Genomic DNA, 20,072 nt, shown 5'->3' on the forward strand with positions numbered 1-20,072 from the left:
AAATTTGCATTCTCTGCATTTTGTGGTCTCACTAAGCATCGCTGAGAAGAGTGTCCTTCTTCCTTACTCTCTCCCATCAGGTACTTGTGCACATAAACAAGATCCCCTTGGGCCTTCTTTTCTCACAGCTGAACACCCCCACAACAGCTTCTTCAGTCCCTTCTACATCCTTCAGTCCTGACCTCCACCATCTCCTGCACGCTGCAGCCACAGTCATGGAAGTTTAATCCTTATAATCAATATCAGCTGCAGGATCAGTTGTTGACCTGCAGGATCCATCCCCCCTCCTCAATATGTGTATTGTGTTTGTTGTTGGCTGGGTGTGTTTGTGTCTCTTACTGTGCTACCACAGCAGGTGCATCCGGGGAACAGGGAGGGCTTTGCTTGTGGCAGCACCACAAGCTCTGAGGGGTTTATTTGTTTACAGATGTTCTTTTGTGGGGCTCTTCTTTATATTCTACATTGTGCAGTTCCTTCCTTTGCTCTGAGTAGCTTCACTCATGGAATTTGTGTGAGCGGTTCAGATGTACTGCAGTTGTTCTCAAGCACACTTTTCTGTGTTACATTACTGTGCAAATCAGAGCATGAGTGAAGATTTCCCTGAATCCCAGCCTGGCATTTAGGATGGAAATGGCTGAGGTGCTCACCTCAAAGTGAGAAATCAGGAAGTTGACTGAGTCTGATAATGCACACATCTGAGTTACTTTCATGTAACTTGAGAGCTGTCTCTCATTAACCTCGGTGCAGCTTTCTTCCCCTCCTGCCCCTCACTCAGTTGCCTGAGGTTCACCTGAGTGCCTGCAGAGTATTGACAGTTGCCATTTATCACAGTGAAGTCATGAGCTGGAAGTTGAAAACCTTTCTGTGTTGTAGTTATTGATCCTGTGTGTCTTTCAATGGCTTGGTAAAGGTAGAGCAAACAAGCCCTGACACTTGTTTTGAACATGTACAGTTGTACATTTTGTGCACACAGTTAGGTGTGGATGTGCCTCTCACAGCCATCTGCCCTGCTGATGCTCTGCTGCTGAGATATTTGCTGAATAAAAGCTGAAAAAATGATGTTTGCTGCAAGAAATATTATGCTGCAAGGTGCAAGTGGCCAGAGCTCTTGCCTTGCCCCCAGCCAAGTTCCAGTTGGATTAACATTTCCTAAGAGCAAACCAAAGCATTACAGAGCTGGATTATTTATTTAAATGACTGTTAGATATCAAATTGGAATCCCAATGGGAATATTTACCTGTAAGAAAGTTGACTATGGATTTTGTTGGAACCTTTATTTATTAAAGTTGCCTTGAAAGTGATGTCCAAGAATGTTGTGTTTGGAGAGTGAAGTATGAAGGAGGAAACATTACTCCTTTCTGGTACTTTTAAAGCTTTTATTTTTTCCTTGATTATCTTATTACACAAAAAAACCCCAGTAAAATCTAATTATGTCATATTATAAATAAATTAATCTGAGAGGTCTTGTCATATCTTTTAATATTGATCTAAATTTGCAATAAATATAAATTTCTTTTTGGTTGTTTCAAGGAAACAGAAAATATAGTCATTTCTTCTGTGAAAGGTATATGCTCAATATGCATAATTCTCAATGTATTAAAGCAAGATGGATATCAGCATGCTGTTTGAATAATTAAAACACATCTTTCTTTTTACTTTTGGCAGTTTAGTCAAAACAATTAATTAATATTTTTTAATAAGTAAATAAGGACTACAAACCCAGCTATTTAATAACATAGGACTAAGCTCACTTTAATTACCTGTCAGTTGCAATGAGCTAAGAACATAAATACAGATGGCTCCCAGCATTGCATTGATGGCAATAATTTGCTTGTTGACTACACACTGAGAGACTGAGTTGAAGTACAAAAAGAGGGTTAAAAGGTGGATTGCTGCACATCAATAAAGTTGCTGCAGGTAGAACAGATACTCCAGTGAACATCAGAGCATGGACATCAATTTCTGCTATATTCCAGCAACTGCATTCAATATCTTATTGTTTATAAATTGATTCTATTTATTTTTAAACATTTATTTTGACATTTCTGTAAAGTCTTACAGAATAAATGCTCCATCAAAATAGAAGTTGCTTTTCAAGAAAACTTCCCTAGTCAAAGGTTGTAGGATAAATTATTTAGCAAGTTAGCAGGCATCTTTAGGAGACTTATTAATGTCAGTTGTAATTTTAGTAGTTTTTATTTTTCATTTTAGAAATACAGAGTTAATTTATTTCATTAAATCTCTGCTGACTCTTTCAGACTGATGGAACACCCATGCTCATAGTAAAACTAAGAAGTGGAAATACTATACCAAGCTTCAGCATTTTGAAAGGTGCAGTCCCACCTGTGTAATCTGTTCAACCACTAGAGAAGAATGAGGGAGTTCTGATACCTTCACTCTGTCTTCTGTTCTTGTGCTGAAAAATATAATGATTACCATTGGTAAATAGAAAATGGTAACTTCTGTTTTGTTTTCAACAGGTTCTCATTCCAGGTTGCTGGAACAGCAGACAATTGTCTTCTGACCTTATACCCGTACTTGGCATTGCACTGCTCTGATCAAAAAATTATCTGGAGAAGCAGTAAGCAGTCAAAACTCTACCTCTGAAATTATATTATGTCCATTAGTATTAGAAAAAACAGTGTTTTCAGGGTGATAACAAGAATGTGATTATCAAGATAGCATTTTCCCTCATTTATTGCAGGGGAGAACCACAATTAAACTTTTTAATAGCTTCAGTTTTCTTGTTGAAAAGGAGGACCACTTACATAATTGATCAGGTCGGAATTATTGAAAGATATTACACAAAATGAAATCTTACAGAATGTTTGTGAAATTTTTAAAATATGAATAGGGAAAACAGCCAAAACATTAGAGAATAAGTTAATTTGAATTGATAGACAGTGACCATATATTTTGAAGAAAGCAAAAGAGGAAACCACATGATGTTATTTTAAAATGTGATCATTATTTGCCTATTGGGAATAGTTTCCAGGGTTTTTTAACTCCTGTCCTTGAAGGGAGAAGGGCACAGCTATCTTTTAAGGCCTAATAAAAACCTGTGGTCAGGGAGCAGAAATATTTTTATCTGCATTATGTGTCCCTGCCTGCCTCCCTCTGACTGCCTCTGTCTCTAAATCTCTGCCTGTGTCCCCCCTGCTGAAGCCATCTCTGCTGCCTCAGTGATCTGTGATCTCTGTGTGTGGCTGTGCTCATGGCAAGGTGGGGATCACTGTATAATCCAGGCTGGAAGGGAGCCCTGGGGGCCATCTAGTCCTGCTTAAAGCAGGTTCAGTGTGGGGTAAATGATGACTTTTTTGTTTTTTATAGCCCTATACGTGATCTGATGTATTTTGATGAAATAGAGAAGTCTTTTAGGTAAGCAAGTAAGTTCTTAGACCTGAGACAGATTTAGCATCAAAGACTGAATTCTGAGACTGCATCAACTTAAAGTGTGTCACTTGGAGTATTCAAGAGAAAAGAGAATTGATACTTGGAAAATTGAGAAAGTGATTAGCGAGAAGACAGGTCATGTTTTGGTCTTTTTCATCCAAATGAAAGAAGATAGGTATAGGTACCACATCATTCAGGGATAGCACAATTAGGAAGGGGAAAAAATTATTATTTCTTATTAATGTGTAATTTTTTGTTTCTTTTCCTTATTTTTTGTGACCAATATACCATTTTTGCAAGCTGGTTTTTAAAGATGCTTTGTAGATTTTCATTGAGGATTAAGCCAAAAATGGAGTGATGGTTTTATAATAAATGATCTCCCATTAATATTGGGATATTTCTGTCCTGTATTGATTGCTTATTGGTTTGTTTACACATCACTTTGTGTTAGTTTTGAAGCAAGCAATTACTGCTAAATTCCTTGAGTATTTTTATGTGTTATTATATAGACTGTGTTGGTGTTGAATGCTGTTTAATGGGTGACCAAACCTTATCTATACAACACAGTGTCTTTGAAAGGTATCCGGAAGGCTTTGCCTCCACTCTGACACTGTGCTTTTGTTTTACTTCCTACAGATGGTAAAAATAACAGTGCCAGCAATCAAAATTTAAAAGATAATCATAGGGAGTTCTTGCTTCTCTTAGTGATGTGTTTCGTTCTCTGGAAACTACACTTGGTGCCTCTTTTGTTTTGAACTGATGACAGAGGGTCCTTTAATCCTATCTTAGGCCAACATGAGAATGTCAGATCATCTGTTGTTTCAGAACTGATGGATTGATAAAGTTTACTTCTGAGTTTTGTTTGTAAAATAATTGTTGTCAAGTCTGAAAGAGCTTGATGATGATGAGAGACTCATTACAGAGCTGTGAACAAGAAGTTTTTAAGAGTATTTTGTTCATGACACAGAATTCTTGAACTAGCATTGTTCTGATAGGGGCTTTTTAGCAAGCAGGAAGATGCAGCCTGTAAAATATACAGGTAATAGGGAAAAAAACTCAAAAATGCATGAAATTTTTTCTGGACCCCATTTTAATGACTAGAGTAAGATTTTTATGAGTCAAATAAGAACTGTTACTTGATTAATTGAAGCATGAATTAGAAAAATATAGAAGTAGATATTTATAATGCATTAGAGCACAGGCAGTAAAACATGTTTTCTCAGCTGCAACTTGAATCTTTTTTTACAGACAATAAAGACTTCAGCACTGGAGAAGTTGTTCTACAGCCATGTTTTACACCAGCATCACCTTCACATACCCATTCCACAAGTTCTTTAGGTGCAAATAGTGGCTCCAGCTGTGAAGATTCTCAATCAGGTATAGTACAGCACATAAAATCAATGATCTTATAAAGAATTAGCCTCTTTTCTTCACATTGTATTGGTTTTTCTTCTTAAATCCCTGTAATATTTTTTTTAATTTACAAGGGTATAAATTAATTTTATATTTGCATCATTTAGTGAAACTGCAACAGTGGTATTAAAGTACACCTTCAAGGATGGAGGTTGACCTAAGTTAGTTGTGCTGTAAGAACTATTGTTTGTTTTCTTAGTTACCTTTTTGTGCAATGATATTGTTGTTGATATTAACAACTAATAGTTTTTAAAATATGTTAGTTATGAACAGATCAGAATTTAGGAATGAGAAATCCTAAGAGAGGGGAGAAAATCCCAAAGGCTTATAGATGTAGTGGGAGTTATACCTGTACAATAACTGTTAAAGTGGACTTGCAGTGATTGACAAGCAAAGCTGGGTCTGTTGGAACTGTGTGTGAGACTGTCCCTTTTAAGATTCTGGCTATAGTTTTGTAAGCCATGCTTGAATTTATTTTTTGCTGGCTGGGTAATGCTTTTTTTGAAAGTGAAATTAAATTTCAATATATCATTTGTTTTATTCCTAAGATTTGTAAATGTAATTTAAATTGTTTTTTTGTAAAGCAAGTTGATCATTTGTTGTCTAGCAGGTTTTTTTTTCTTTGTAAACAATTTGTGTTGAATATTTTTGTACTGGACAAAAATGGGGAAATAAGAAATCTTTCTGGATGATTTATTTTGTGTGTATCCTTCAGAGAGTACCACTGATGAAAGTGAGAGTGATGAATATGAAAGTGAAGAGAATGAAGAAGCAAGTGAAGAGAGTAAAACTGACAGTGAAAGTGATGGGAGAGGAGATAAGTGTGAATTATCATTTTTTCCTGATGAAGATGAGGAGGACTACATCTTCTTTCAAAAGACCCTAAATGCTGTCCAGAGTTGGTTCACACTCTTTGGCTGGTCTAAGGGGCAGAATCCCATTTCCATACCTCATTCACTGAGAAGGTAATTCACACCTGCTTAGAGCTAACACCAGTCTGTCTCATAACAGCCTAACAGATCTACTCAAGGATTTTGGGTATGATCTAAGGAACAGAAACACACTCTAATGCACAGTTTCCTATCAAAATTGTAGCTTCTATATGGTGTTTATATGAAAATGTCATCCAGGTGTTAGTTTTTACTTTCTGAAATACATTTTCAACTAAGATACTGCATATCATAATGCAGTGTGTGTTAAATATACAGTTCAAGCTATATGTCACCTTCTTAATTGAAATTGATTCTCCTCTGAGACTGAAAACAGTTCTAGCCTTTGTCCATTTTTGGTGGCATAAGTAGGTTCTTTAACAATGTCTTTTCCCCCCACATAATATAAAGATCAAGAAACAAATGAGAAATAATATTTTATAATCAAGAGTCTTGCAAGCACTCTGGAAATGCATCAGTGGTGGTGGCCTCACTTATTTGATTTTATCCAGCTTGGTGCTAAATGGTGAAGAAGCCACTCTGCTGGAAAAGACTTACATAGACATTTATAAACATGATAAAAATCCAAATTATGTTTGGCAGAAAGCTTTTATTTATGAAGGTATAAATATTCCATGCAGTTCAAAATCCTTACTTTATTATGAAAGTTCTGTAAAGATGAAAAGTGCTGTACTTTTCAACCCTCCTTGCTGCTGTTTTTAATTCATGGTTTCTTAAATTAGCCTTGTGAAACTTGTAATTGTAGCTCATTTTGTGCATATAGAAGAATAATATCAAATTATATCAATATAATATAAAAAACTTTTCTCTCCTAGTGATGTGTGTATAGTCCAGCTAACCGTTGCACAAGAAAAGAATTTTAAACGAAGGGTTGACAAAGATAAAGGTTTTTATGAAATGTTATTGAATCTGAATGGACAATCAATACCAGGCATTGCAGCAAGCCAGTCATTGTCCACTGATCCAGTAGAAAGAATGTTCCAACTCCACTGGCAGCATTCTGAATTGCTTTCCTTCCTTAAGTAAGTACAACTATGATGAGATATCTGTGCGTGCACCTTTTCTTTCCAATTTTTAAAATTAGCCTTCTTCAAGCCTAGTTCTAACTGGATGGTATACCGTGAGTTTAGGGTTTCCTTTATCATTTTTCTGAAATAAGATTTATGTATTATAACCTTTGATTTATTTTTACCAAGGTTATCTGTGCAGTTTGCGCTAATCAAAATGTCCTCTGGTAGGGTTATATCCAGCACAGGAATTCCACAGGAACTCTGCTTCTTTAACTGCAAAAGATGACTTACAGCCTTTCTTCTTAGACAGGCTCAGTGGACAGTCAGATCAAGGTTTTCATTCATAATCTCACCATTCCACTGATGCTCTTGGTGGAACCTGATGACTCATTTGGCTTTCACATGGAAATGGATAGTATTTGTTTTGATGTTTCATGTTATATTAAATCCTTCCTGGAGGACCAATGCTCAAAAAGAAGCCAATCTGTCCAGAGTTGTATGTTCTGTAAGTGTGTAATTGTAGCCATGGGAATTGAACATGAGTTTCTATCCATGAAGATCATCTAAGCAATTAATGGAGCTGGATCATTACTCCAGAGGCTATTCAGATAGAGGAGATTACACAAAGATAAAACAACTTGAAAAATTTTGATTTCTCTTAATTATGTTTCCTATTAACTTTTCCTGCTTTGTGATTTCAGAAGGAAAGGAGCACATCTTCCACATATTATGCCAGAATTTCTGCTTGCACCAGAAGATTACGAGTTATGGAGTGAAGTGAATACTGGACTGAGGGTAGGTAGGTTTTGGTGTTTTTTCTCCTTTTAACAAAGCCCATGTGCTCAGTTTCAGTCCTTTGGATACTAGTGGAAGTTCTTGGTGGACCATGAGTGTTCTTACTGTGGTGACTCTTTAGAATTGCATAACTCTAAGCACATGTGTGAAAGTAAGTAGGAATTTAAGCTGACTCCAACATTTACATTGGTCTCCCTGTTTTTTTCCAATTTCTTTTGATACTGTTAATACCTGATATTAATGTCCAACGGATATGTTTTAAAGTAGAGATCAGATTATCATACAGGTTTTACCATTTTTAAGTAAAGTATTTAGTGTGTTTTCCTTGTTTCCTGATTGCTGCTTTCAACTCCTGTCAATTCTTTATTATGATTCTTATTCCTGAGATAGCAGCAAACTGCAGATGTTTCTAAATGTTGGTCACTATTGCACTGTAGTAGATGCAATCACCCATTTATGTCATTGATTCATTATTGTCCTCTTGTGAATTTCCTATCCAAACTGATGAAATGAATATTGAAAAAACATTCCCATCTTTTGTCTGAAGTGTTTTGTACCTGAGGCAAAGAGGGCAAGCATGAGAAGCTCAGGCAAGTTAAGTGGCAGGCGTACTTTTGTTCTGGAGAACAGAATGTTTGAGACAATGAGCAAACGAGCTTGGACAGATGTGCTGCTGCAGATGTACAAGGTAAATTGCAGATATATTTGCTACTAGATTCTGGGGAACTGATGGCTAAAAGCTTTATTTTGAAAAAGATCTGTGGTATACTGGAGGTTTATTTTTTTTCCAAACACATCTTTAAAACTAAATGCTTGTAAGTATTTTGTTTCTCTCTTTTAGAGAAGGAAAAAAGAGAGAGTGAGAATATTTTAATTTTGTTTAAAACCTTTTAAGTGTGTTAATATGGTCAAACTAGGAAATGTTATAACAGTCTGCATTTTGTGGAATTAAATATATAAACATAAATTTGAATTAAATATATAAATATAAGTGTATAAATTATAAATTATAATTAAATATATAAATATAAAATTGCACTATATAAATACTAGTGCAAGTAAAGAAAACTCTTTCATGCTTTTGTGTTACCTTGCTTAGAAGCCTTTTTCACTGGACATAATTGCCTAGATGTGTAACTGTAGCATTCATTACCTTACATTTGAATGGAATTTTTAAACAGCTAAGCATTTTTTATAATAACTATTAATTTTAAAATATGATCATCTTGGTCAGTATAGACTTCTCAGATTTTATTCAATTTATTTTACTCAATTTTATTCAATTTGTTTTATTCAATTATTTTTACTGATGATAAAGAAAAATCTTGGGTGCCTTGTTTTCCAAAGTAAAGCTTATGTGCTCTTCAATGATCAGTGCATTTATGTGCCTAGAAGAAAAATGTAATTATTTCTGTTCCAAGGGATGGAAAAGATATTAAAAATACAGCTAATATTTGGGCTTCCCAGTACAAGTCAGACATGGATGTGCTGGGGGTGTGACTTCAGTGAAGGATCCCACAGATGATTTAAGAGACTGGAGCATCTGTCATTTAGGGAGAGACTGAAGGAGCTGAGACTGTTCAGCCAGAAGAGAAGGCTTGGGTGGAGGGGTGTATCTAAGAAATGCATTTCAGTACCTGAGGGGAGGTTGGTTGTAAGGAGGACAGTGCCAGACTCCTCAGTTGTGCCTCATGACATGGTAAGAAGCAACAGCCACAAACTGAGATGCAGGAAATGCCTTTGAAGTTGAGAAACCTTTTTTCCTGTCAGAGTGGTCACACTAGAATGGATACCCTGAGGGGTTTGTGGAGTTACTGTCCTTGGAAATATCCAAAGTCCAGTGGGATGCAATCCTGAAAAAGCACTCTGATTGTTCTTGGAGCAGCAAGTTTGGACCAGGCAATCTCCAGAGCCATCTTCCAACCTCTACTATTCTCTGACTATGTGATTAATGATTGGGAAAGCACAATGAAAATAGAGATGAAACAGCATGTGTACATGGACTGAGACAGATGACTTAAGGACACGTGGGAACATGGGCTTAGAAAAATGCAATCATAATTACCAGAAAGCAAGTCACTTTGCTGTTCTTTCAATTTGCTGTAGTATTCATAGGTACATGACAGACTAGCTCAGAGCAAAACCCCACAAAAATTAATAGTATGTGTGTGTTTTGTTGTTGGATTTTGATTTTTTTTCCTGATGAGATGAAATCCTAAAAAAAAGGTAGCTTGAAATGCCTTTATTCAATCAGATTTTATATCAGTCAGGTTGAGGAACTCTCCAGTATCAATCCAGGATGGGGGATGAACAGATTATGAGCAGCTCTACCGAGATGGACTTGGAGGTGCTGGTGGATGAGAGGCTGGACATGAGCCTTCCATGTTCACTTGCAGCCCAGGAAACCAACTCTGCCCTGAATTTTATTTTAGACCTTTAATGTGAATCTTTTCAGGAGAAACAATCAGTGTAATTTTGACCTAAATAAGCAACTGGGTCATGAAAGATACAATTTGAATGGTTCTATAGATTGTGCTGGACATCAGTGTAAGTAGTTCAGCAATTAGAGCTTTGGGTAGAATCTGCAGAGTAATCCTTGGAATACAGATGACCTAGTGGTTTCACAGGGTTCATCAAAACTTAGAGAAAAGTTGAAAACAAAAGACTCAGAGAATATCTCAAAGTGGAAGAGACCCATAAGGAGCATTGATTCCAACTCCCAGCTCCTCACAGGACTACGTAAGCTAAACCATATGACCAAGAGCATTCTCCAGATGCTCCCTGCTCTCTGACTGAGCTGGGGCCATGACCACTTCCCAGGTCCAGTGACCACCAACTGAGTGCAGAACCTTTTCCTAAGATCTAAACTTGGCCCTGTTGCAGTTTCATTCCATTTCCTTGTGTCCACATTGCTGATCATCAGAGAGAGAAGATAGGCACCTTCCTCTCCTCTGCCCTCCTTGAGGATTTTGTAGACTGTGGTGAGGTCACTCTTCAGCCTTCTCCAAGCTGAACAAACCAAGTGATCTCAGCAGCTTCTTGTCTTGCCCTTGAGACCTTTCACCATCCTGTGTAGTGGTTATGTGGGTGCTAATGTACAATCTCCTAAACCTTCCCTAAATTAGAAAACCTTTTGAGTTTGAAGTGATTGTTTTTTTCTTTATCTGTTAGCTTGAAATTCTTTTTACAGTTCATGCTCGAAAACATTTTTTATCATTTCAGGTGTTTGTTCTTCCACGCGTTTCTTCCCGTATGGTTCCTGACCCATCGAGCTTGGAAAGCTTGCAGAACATGCCAGGAATAAAATCAGAACCTTTATGCAGTAATGTGTATTCTCGATATGAACGAACCATCCTCATCTGGTTGAATAAAAATTATGAGAAAAATCGAAAAATTGTGTGGAAAGATAGTGAAAGAGGTGAGATAACTCTTTCACTATGCTCTTTCTTCTAATACTCCTTTTGTAGACTTTTGCAATTGTTACTCATAGAGATATTGTGGCAACTTGCCTCTGAAAGTATTTGTTGTTACAAGTTACTGCCTACCCATATGTATTTCTTTTCCTTGTGTTTCTGTGTTCCAAGATCAGCATCCTTTGATTAGCACTATTCATGATTTTCTGTGTGTTACAATTTTTAACTAGGAATAAAGGGTGATGTGAACCTTCTCACTTTCTTCTTTCCATTAATGCTGTCAGGAAGTGCTAGCAGTAATTGCTTTGTCTTCATATTCCTGTTTCGTCAGACACAGTTGTTACTATGTGTGCTTATGGGCACATGTTTGAGAGCTAGCTTTTCAGAGTTTTCAGAATATTTTTGTATGTCCTTTGTTCAATGACATTTGGGAAAGCAGTAGAGACCGAAGTTCCTGATTACAAATCCTGTTCTGCTTGCAAGAGCAGGTTGACTCTCATGGTTGCTTGACTAAGGCTAGATAAAATTACCCTTTCCATTTAAGACTGATCTAGTCAGTTCTGATATTCAAACCCGATAAACTGTTCAACCACTAGTAATTATTATTTCCATTTTCTTTCATGACTTTTGACTTTTGCTTTTTGGTCCTGACTTAATTTCCCTTTTCAGCAGTAATTTTGGGTGTGTGGTGTACAACAAGAAAGGCCAGTGTGGTGATAAGCAGGGATGACTTCCAGAATGGCTCCTAAGCCACATGTGGAAAAAATTTTCTAGTGTCATTTTATGCCTCAAGCAATTTCTAACTCCTCTCAATTATGGATAATCTATTTGGATGTCATCTTCCATAAATCCAATTTGGGCAGAATCTCTGTTTTGCATATGCTTTGAATATCCCTTTGCTTTTCTCATTTTACTGTGTAGAAGCAAATTGTAATGGCTGTTCTCAAATATGTTGAGTACTTTTGCTGGTACGATTGAAATGTTAGTCTATGCCTGCTGCATCCAACAGAAACTGGCTCTTTTTGCATTATTGGGGCCTGGTCTTATGATTAATTCAGGGAGCTCCCTAGCTAAATATCATGCCCTGGGTGTATTTGCAGTATATTATTTCTTATTATCTGTGCCTGCTTTAGTGGAGCTTTCTTAGAGCTGCCAGCACTGCTCTGCTGGGCTTTTCTGAGCCTCTGTGTGTAGATGACAACTTGCAGAGAGAATGGCTCTGCCTGGCCAGGCTTGTGGCTCACTGTAAATGCTGCATGGATAAATTCCCCATCCCCAAATGTTCTCTGGATTGCAAGGCTCCAGTAATACCTGGGTGTTGAGGTGTGGCTGGCCTTGTTCTGGTCTGTGGGAGCTCAGTGGGGAGAATCTGAGTGCCAAAATATATCTTATTTAACATTTAACTTTTAATTGAGTTATAGTCTCTAAGGAGTGAATTATAAAATGCAGATCTAGTGGACATTACCAGACAAAAAAGCTGCAGATGTCCAAGTTGAATATGTATTAAGGATGCATTGAAGGAGCCAATTATTGAAAGTGTTACTTTAGTTGCCTAAGAGTAGGTAATGAATTATAATATAAAAATGAGGGACCTGTTTTTAGTAAGTCATCATATAATGATCAGCAATTGTAAAGTACGGTTTTTTTACAATTATTTAGTTCTAAAGGCTCGCCAAAATTGGCACCAAAGAAGAACACTTTAATTACAATATTAGTGTTCTCAGAAAATAATAATAACTTCTGCTAAATCACGCTGTCAGTACAGATAACTCATTAGGTTGATATATTAATTAGTGCAAATCTGACTGTAGCTTTGGCTCTGGGTCACAGGTGAAGATGAATTCTGTGGTTACTGCCAGGGGACATTTATCTGCATTACAGTTCCCACCTACAATTTCACTTAATTACACTTTTCTGCTTTCAGAGAGGTGCAAGATTGGAATGAAAAGGCAGACTTTATATGTATATAAACTTCCCATGTACTTACTTCCTGCACATGGGAAGTTATAGATACTGCCTTGCTATATCAATTTCTTTATAGGTTTTTTGATTAATGAGTGCTGTATTCTCTTTTCTGTAGAGCACACAAAAATAACTTGATGTATGCACATAAGCATGCCCTTTTCTTTTGCTTCTGTTTCCATTTCTCTCCCCAAATGGCATAAATGAGCATTGGGAAAAATCTAATAATCCAAAATAAAGAGAGAAGATTCTGAAAAATTGTGAAATTCGTAGTCTTACTGTTATGTCTTTGCATTATGAAAGTGTCTAGTTGTGTGATCTGACACTGTTTTGTTTCAGAGATGACCTGCCTCATTATATCTTTGAATTCTCTATTTAACCTTCACTTTCCTATAGCCTGTTTTGCTTTTGCTGCCTCAGAATGAATAGGTTTGTGCTACTGGGATGTTCTTTTTTCCAAATGAGGCAAAGAATCTGAAGGCAAAGAGCACAGAAAATACTTGAGGGACTCAATGCCTTCTTTTTTACCTTGGTCTCTGCTGTTTGAGATTGAGAACAGAGCAATCCCAGGCCCTTGAGGTGGATGGGAAAGTCTGAAACAAGGAAGATTTGGCCTTGGTGGAGCAGGATCAGACTGGGGAGTCCCTGGACAAACACAAGCCCAGGGGATCCAGTGGGGTTCACCAAGTGCTGAGGGGCCAATGTCATTACAAGGTCACATTCAACAGCCTTGGAAAGGTCAGGACAATCTGAGGAGGGGACGTTTGGGAGAGATGTCATTCCCATCTGAAAGAGAACCCAGGAAGCTTCAAAGCCAGTCACCCTCGCCTCGTCTCTTGGGATGCTAATGGAGTAAATAATCTGTGCAAACATTACCAAGCATACAGAGTACAGGAACATTTTTGTGAGTAATTTCCAAAGGGAAAATCATGCTGGATGAACCTGATTGCCTTCCATGATGACATGGCCAGTTCAGTGGATGGAGGAGAGTTGTTCATGTCACCTTGGGCAAGGCTTTCAACAGCCTCCTGTAACATCCTCAAAACCAAACTGGTGAAGTACAGGCCAGTTAAGAGCCCAGTGAGGTGGACTGAAATTAGGCTGAACTGCCAGGCTCAAAGGGTTGTGGTCAGTAGCACAAAGTCTGGCTGGACTCTGGTGACCAGTAATGTCCCCCCAGGGATCATTAGTCTGAATTTCTTTCTTAAGATCATGCACTGGAGAAGAGCTTACATACATTGGCAGATTTAATAATCTGATACACTTTTGGTTCTTTAAGTTTTATGATGTTAAGATCAATCTTTAAATTTATACTCAGATATTTTGACATTTTAATTTATGTTAGCTTTAAACTAAGCGTTTAAGCAGGCTTTTCCAGAGGAAATTAAGTGTCATAAGGAAAAATGTCAGAGTATATTAAGTGTTCATGCATCTCAGCTGAAAGTCTCAAATATCCTGTTTTGAATTTTGGTTTTTATCATTTGCCAATTTTTAGAGAAGGATTAGTTGGGGTTTTGGGTTTTTTCCCCCCCCAAATCTTACTACAGTGTAGATCAGAGAGCAATTACCACTTTTTGCTTAACATTTATGTTTCTGAATACTCTGCTTTGAATACTTAGCCCTGACTAGCAAAATGTATTGACCTGCTGTTTTCAGCTCAAAAGTCTGTTGGGTGATCAATTTCCACAAAATAAATGAAGATCTATCCAGGCCACATTTCTCAGTCTTTCCTTTGATACCTAAGCTCCTTAAAGTGAAATGTGACAGTGAGAAAAGCCTAAGCTACTGCAGTGCAGAGAGGTTTCAAATATTCATCTTTATTACACTCTTCTGAAGCTGGAGATAACTATGCCATTCATCAGAACTCTCCTCTTGCAAGAATTAAGATCTTAATAGCTTAGAGAGAACATTAGTGAGGAGATTAGTGTCTCCACGGCTTCTCTCCTTACTGCTACTGAAAAATAAATGTTTTAAAAGCATCTTGGCATGTGTTTTGGAAGGGCAGGCTTTGTACCACGTCTTATTGACCACAAACTGGAAAGCAAGGTTGAAACTTGAATCCAAATGCCATAAAACTGTGAAATGCAGCTATGCCTGTTATGCTGAGACTATAATTAGGAATGAAATATAAGATTCAGTACCACTTAAGGCATTTATATGAACAATAATAATGATAACAGAGGAATAATTAATTGCTTTAATTATTTGAGTGTAATAAATTTTCAGTTTACCTTCTAGTGTTCCTTATCTTCATGTTTCTGTTCAACATTTCTCTCTGAAAGACTAACTGCTAATAACATGAAAAAGTAACAGTCAAGAAAAACTCTTGAAGAGCTGCTAGAGTAAAGGATATTGTAATTCAAATCCTGTAGTCCCTAAATGGTAGAAAATCTTGCAGATTGGTGAATTAAATTGTCTCCTGAGATGCTGTATGTCTCTTCCTTATTAATTATGACTCTTACCAAGGTAAAAAAGACAAATTATGGTTTTGGAAATAGGGAATTTTCTTCAGTATGTTCCAGGAAGATTTTGAAAAGAATAGATAATTCTATATTTAATATAAAATTTTTAGAGAAGATGACATCCAGTAAATATCAGCAATACCTGAAGAGTCAATCTATGTCTGAGATTCATGAGCTGTCCCCAGAGCAGATACATCTTCACTTAACTGGGAAAATCTGCTTAAGAGGGAAGAGAAATTCTAATCTATTGCCAGCACTGGTGTGTCTGGAAATCTTAAGCATAGGTGGCAATTTGCAAGATTCTTACTTCTAATTAGGAAAATTTTGGGTTTTGTGCATTTTATTCACTTCCCTGTTCGTGAGCTTGGGAGTTTTGTGGTTTAAATTTTTATATTTTCTAATTTTGATATCAATTCAATATGACATCTGAGTTAAAATGTTAGGAGAGGAGATATTTTAGTATGTGATTACAGATATTAAAAAAATTGTATGAGAGTGAAGTAGAATTCCTGTTTTAAAACTGATTTTGTAGAATTTTATTTAAGGTTGTTTCTGATATAGGAATTCAGTAGTATATTTTTTTTCTTTCTTAAGGTTTCATGAATTTTTTTTGTCCTTTGTCCTCTGTCTTCTCTCCTTTCTTTCCCCAGTTTTAGGAGGGATTTTTAGGAAGTCCATTGATTTTTGCTTCTCAATTTAATAGTTCTCAGAGAAAATTGAGAAACTAGAGTTAAAGAATACTTCCATCCCTTACAGGGTGGAAGGGAAGAATCTTGTTTAATTTAATATATTTTTTTTCATTTAAAATCCTTGCAAAACAGTATTTTCCAAAATAATGACTCGTACTTTTTACCTACTTAATAAAAGGCTGAATTAAAGAAGAAAAGACTATCTAATGAACTGCTATCATGATTATAAAAAGTCTGACTTTTTATAATGAAACAAAGAAAAAAAGAGAACATTGTTCTTGAGCGATAAATCCTGGAAAATATTTCCTGAAATATAAATTGCAAAGTTTTAAACGATTTTTCTGTGATATATTTCTTGATCTGCACAGCAGAACATAAGAATGAAACATAAGATGTAAATAAGGAGCCCAATAAATAGGCTTTTCAGTCCTGCTTGCATTTCTTTGTTGATTTGAACACTCTATGTTTGTTTCCTATACTTGAAAAACCCACAAGATCATATCAGAATTTTATTTAACAAAAAAGAGAAAAATAACTATTTTCTGAGTTTAAAGTCCACATGTTATTGAGAAGTAAGCAGAACTTCATGTTTCATTTAACTTTTTAGATTTTTGTGTAGTATAAAAATTATTTTGTATAATTTATACTGTCTGGCATTGTGCAGCTTCAGGTAGATGAAAGTATGAAGAAGGGTAATCCTTGGAATTGTATATTGAAAATATTCAAAGGGTTCATACTGCAAAACCTGTCAAAAAGATCTTTAAAAGAAGAAAGTAAAGTGTAAACTCTTAGGTCTATGTATATTTTGTACATGTTTGTGTGTACATATATGCATATATATACATACCTATGTGTGTTTGTAGACATGTATGCTTATATGAAAAAATGCATATATGTATATAAATATATGCTGGTCCTCAAAACCATAATTTTCTAAAGAGAAGTAATCAGACAAATGCTTAGAAAGAAATTTTACTTACTTGCAATACACTGTGAGATGTCTAAACAGCAATTCTGCTTTTAGCCAAACAGGGAACTTGGCACTGTTCTATGTTAATTGGAATAAATATGCATTCTGATTATTTGTGTAATTAATGACACTTCTGCAATGCATGGGGAATATATATATTGAGTGTGGTATAGCTGAGGATTTAGTAATACAACATCAGATATTTTTTGAAGAGAAAACATATTTCAGCCTGTGAAGTTTGAGAAAGATTCTGTTAATTTATTTTAAGTATCAAACAATACATTTCATTGAGAGAAGTATTTAACTTTTGTTTTACTAAATAAAAAACACAGGCATTATAGTAATCATTGTGAAGCCAGTCTAGAAGCCAGCAAACCTGTGAGGATTTGCTGTGATTTGTAGCATTTTAAATCTCAATGATGTCTTAGTGAAATGCCATGGTGTGAGTCCCACCCTTAAGGTGAAAGGAGCACCCAAGATTTAGAAATACTCATGATTGAAAGGAATGAAAGAAGTCAGGGTCTGCAAAAACTCATAAAGCTTTAGTATAAATCACACACTTGTTGTGGAAGTGGATATGTTATTCCCTGACCTATTTTGTAAGGATGTGGCAGTGGGTTTTGGATAAAGAGGTGAGATGGAAAGAAAGGGAGTAAAAAGAAATGAATGAGGGAAGGCAAGAGGTTCCAGCAGTGGTGCAGCTGTTGGGATGTTCAGGGTGCTGGGGGGTCACATGAACTTGGTGGGGCTTCCTCACCCTGGTGGGGGAAGTTTTCTGTTGAAGTCCAAGGAAATGGGGACTGATATAAAGTAATGCTGCTCTTCCGTGATACATAAAACCCTCAGAAATTCATCAGCTGAAGATATTGTTTAGGATAAGAATCAGTGAAAATAAAACAAAACTGCATAGAAAGACTATAGGAAATTATTTTTAGGAGCAGAAAGATGAATTTGCATGCCTCAGGGTAAAAGTGTTCTGCAACAGATGGGAATAAATGAGACATATCCCCAGCGTCTCTGTTTTTCTGTTACTGCCCCATGTGGTGCTTCTTGAACTTTTCTGCTTAGAATTGTGAATTGACAGGGCTATTAATTTGATCTGTCAGTGATATTTCAAGCATTCTTAGATGAATAATTATCAGTTTTGATGAGCAAGAGTTGTATCCTGCATCCTGCCTGAAGTAGGAACTGTAATTTTTCTTTCATCTCTAATAAAATTAACTTGTTTGCCATGTTAAGATAAATGTAGCTACACATACTTTATGTTCTGAAGGCAGATAAGTTATTAATCTCTTAATCTTCAGTTTCAAGTAATAAATAATAGCCTTTTCAAAAATTATTCAAAGGCATATTTCATCTCATCTTTCTTATGCTCTGGATTGTATACTTCAGTACTATCATTTCAAAACTTGTTCTGGTTCCAATCTTAGCATGTTCAGGAAAGGTTATTGCTACATATTTCTTCTGTAAATGTTTGTATTATTCAGTGCCAGGTTTAAGCTACTGAAACAGGACTATAGGTATTATTATAGCTATAGATTAGTTCCACCTCCAGAGATTTTCAGATTCCAGAGTAAGAATTTGCTGTATAATAATGTGAACCATTATTATTGCACTAGTTTGCATTGAAAGGATGTACTGTGATATATTAAAGGTCAATGTAGCTCAGTATTCTACCTTCAAAAGAAGTTGCTTAGAGATGAGTAACACTGCAAATGTACAGAAATTCTTTATGCATACTCTGAGTCTTCCTGCTTTGAAATTCAGGACTCCTTCAGGTGGAGGTGGCACTTGTGTGATGCTGTACTAGATTTCCATTCTGTGAATTTAATTGTATTTTCAGCCTGTGCAGACTTGTATTATCACAGTATTCTGAAGCAGTAAGTAAATATAAAATCTCTATTCTGTGTAAAATACTTTGTTTTGGGTTTGCTGCTTAATACTGTGACTTGGTTCTTCTTTGGCTGACAAATTTGTGTATTCCACTAAACTATTTAACAATGTCTAGTTCCTACTCTTGGTGTCCTGCCTACTTATACAGACTGCTGTCATAGCACCATTCCATTGCTACTCTTAGTAACATAGTCTATTTATTCCTTTCTTATAAAGCCCTGTTTCATGCCTTTAATCACAAAAGGCCATCAGTTTCAAGATTTTTGTGAGAATTTATTTGGTTTATTTGAAAATTCTTATATAGTAGCTTAGCTATGTGTATTTTTCCTCTGTTTTTCAGTAACTCAGAATTTGAAAATATTGCTTGTGGCTATGTAACTGAAGATTTATCATTGGTATTTCTTGTTCGTCCTTAGATATAAGGATTTTTCAAGTCATGTCAAGAATTTCTATTTTTTTTTGTGAAAACAGCAGAATAACCTTCACAAGAAATACAGTACTTTAAAGATTTATTGTGGTTCTTACTTTTTTCATATAAAATAGTTTTGAAACTTAGTAGATTAAACAGAAATTTGATCCTTTAAATATTTGAATTCTTGGTATAAGACCAGTTTTTACACTGTGCAGTGTCACAGGGGTGACACAGGTTGTTCTTATTATCCAGATAATTCCAACACATCATATATCTGCTTATCCAGATGATGGATCAGTTAAAAAAAGTGAAACTTAAAAAGAACCCACAGTAAATCCCAGAAATGGAGAATGAGACCAGAAATAATCTGCTTTATTCTCATGTACAAAGACAAATATGAATATACCTTTAGTGTACTAAACAGGTATTTGCTGTTATAAAAATCCCAGAAAAAGGAGATTCCACAATCCACTTAAGGAAACATCTGCCAGGATTTCCCACCCATTTCCATTTGAAAGAGCTTCCTTTTGTCTAACATGAACTCTAGCATGGGAAATTTTGGGGTTAAGTCCATCCTTTTCTCTTTTAAAATATAATGTGGTTTTTAGTAACTTTGTACATACATGCAGATTATTATCTTCTCTGGTTTCTCTCTCTCCACCTTCCTGGCAAAACATTTCCATTCTTTCAGTCTTTCAGTGTACTCAGCT

At 36.0% G+C, this 20,072-nt stretch overlaps 1 protein-coding gene across 1 annotated transcript in view; it reads left to right on the forward strand.

Annotated features, from left to right (window-relative positions):
• CFAP47 (cilia and flagella associated protein 47) overlaps positions 1-20,072 on the forward strand; it is a 263,505-nt gene that overhangs the window by 51,297 nt on the left and 192,136 nt on the right. The window contains exons 27-33 of the mRNA XM_071430336.1: positions 2,481-2,581; positions 4,642-4,770; positions 5,522-5,771; positions 6,572-6,778; positions 7,468-7,561; positions 8,109-8,249; positions 10,784-10,979. Coding sequence (XP_071286437.1) covers positions 2,481-2,581; positions 4,642-4,770; positions 5,522-5,771; positions 6,572-6,778; positions 7,468-7,561; positions 8,109-8,249; positions 10,784-10,979 — 1,118 coding nt within the window. The remainder of the gene's footprint in view (positions 1-2,480; positions 2,582-4,641; positions 4,771-5,521; positions 5,772-6,571; positions 6,779-7,467; positions 7,562-8,108; positions 8,250-10,783; positions 10,980-20,072) is intronic.

This window comes from Agelaius tricolor, unplaced genomic scaffold (assembly GCF_023055355.1).
Source record: "Agelaius tricolor isolate 1412-34295 unplaced genomic scaffold, bAgeTri1.0.p SCAF_7, whole genome shotgun sequence".
Classification (NCBI taxonomy): domain Eukaryota; kingdom Metazoa; phylum Chordata; class Aves; order Passeriformes; family Icteridae; genus Agelaius; species Agelaius tricolor.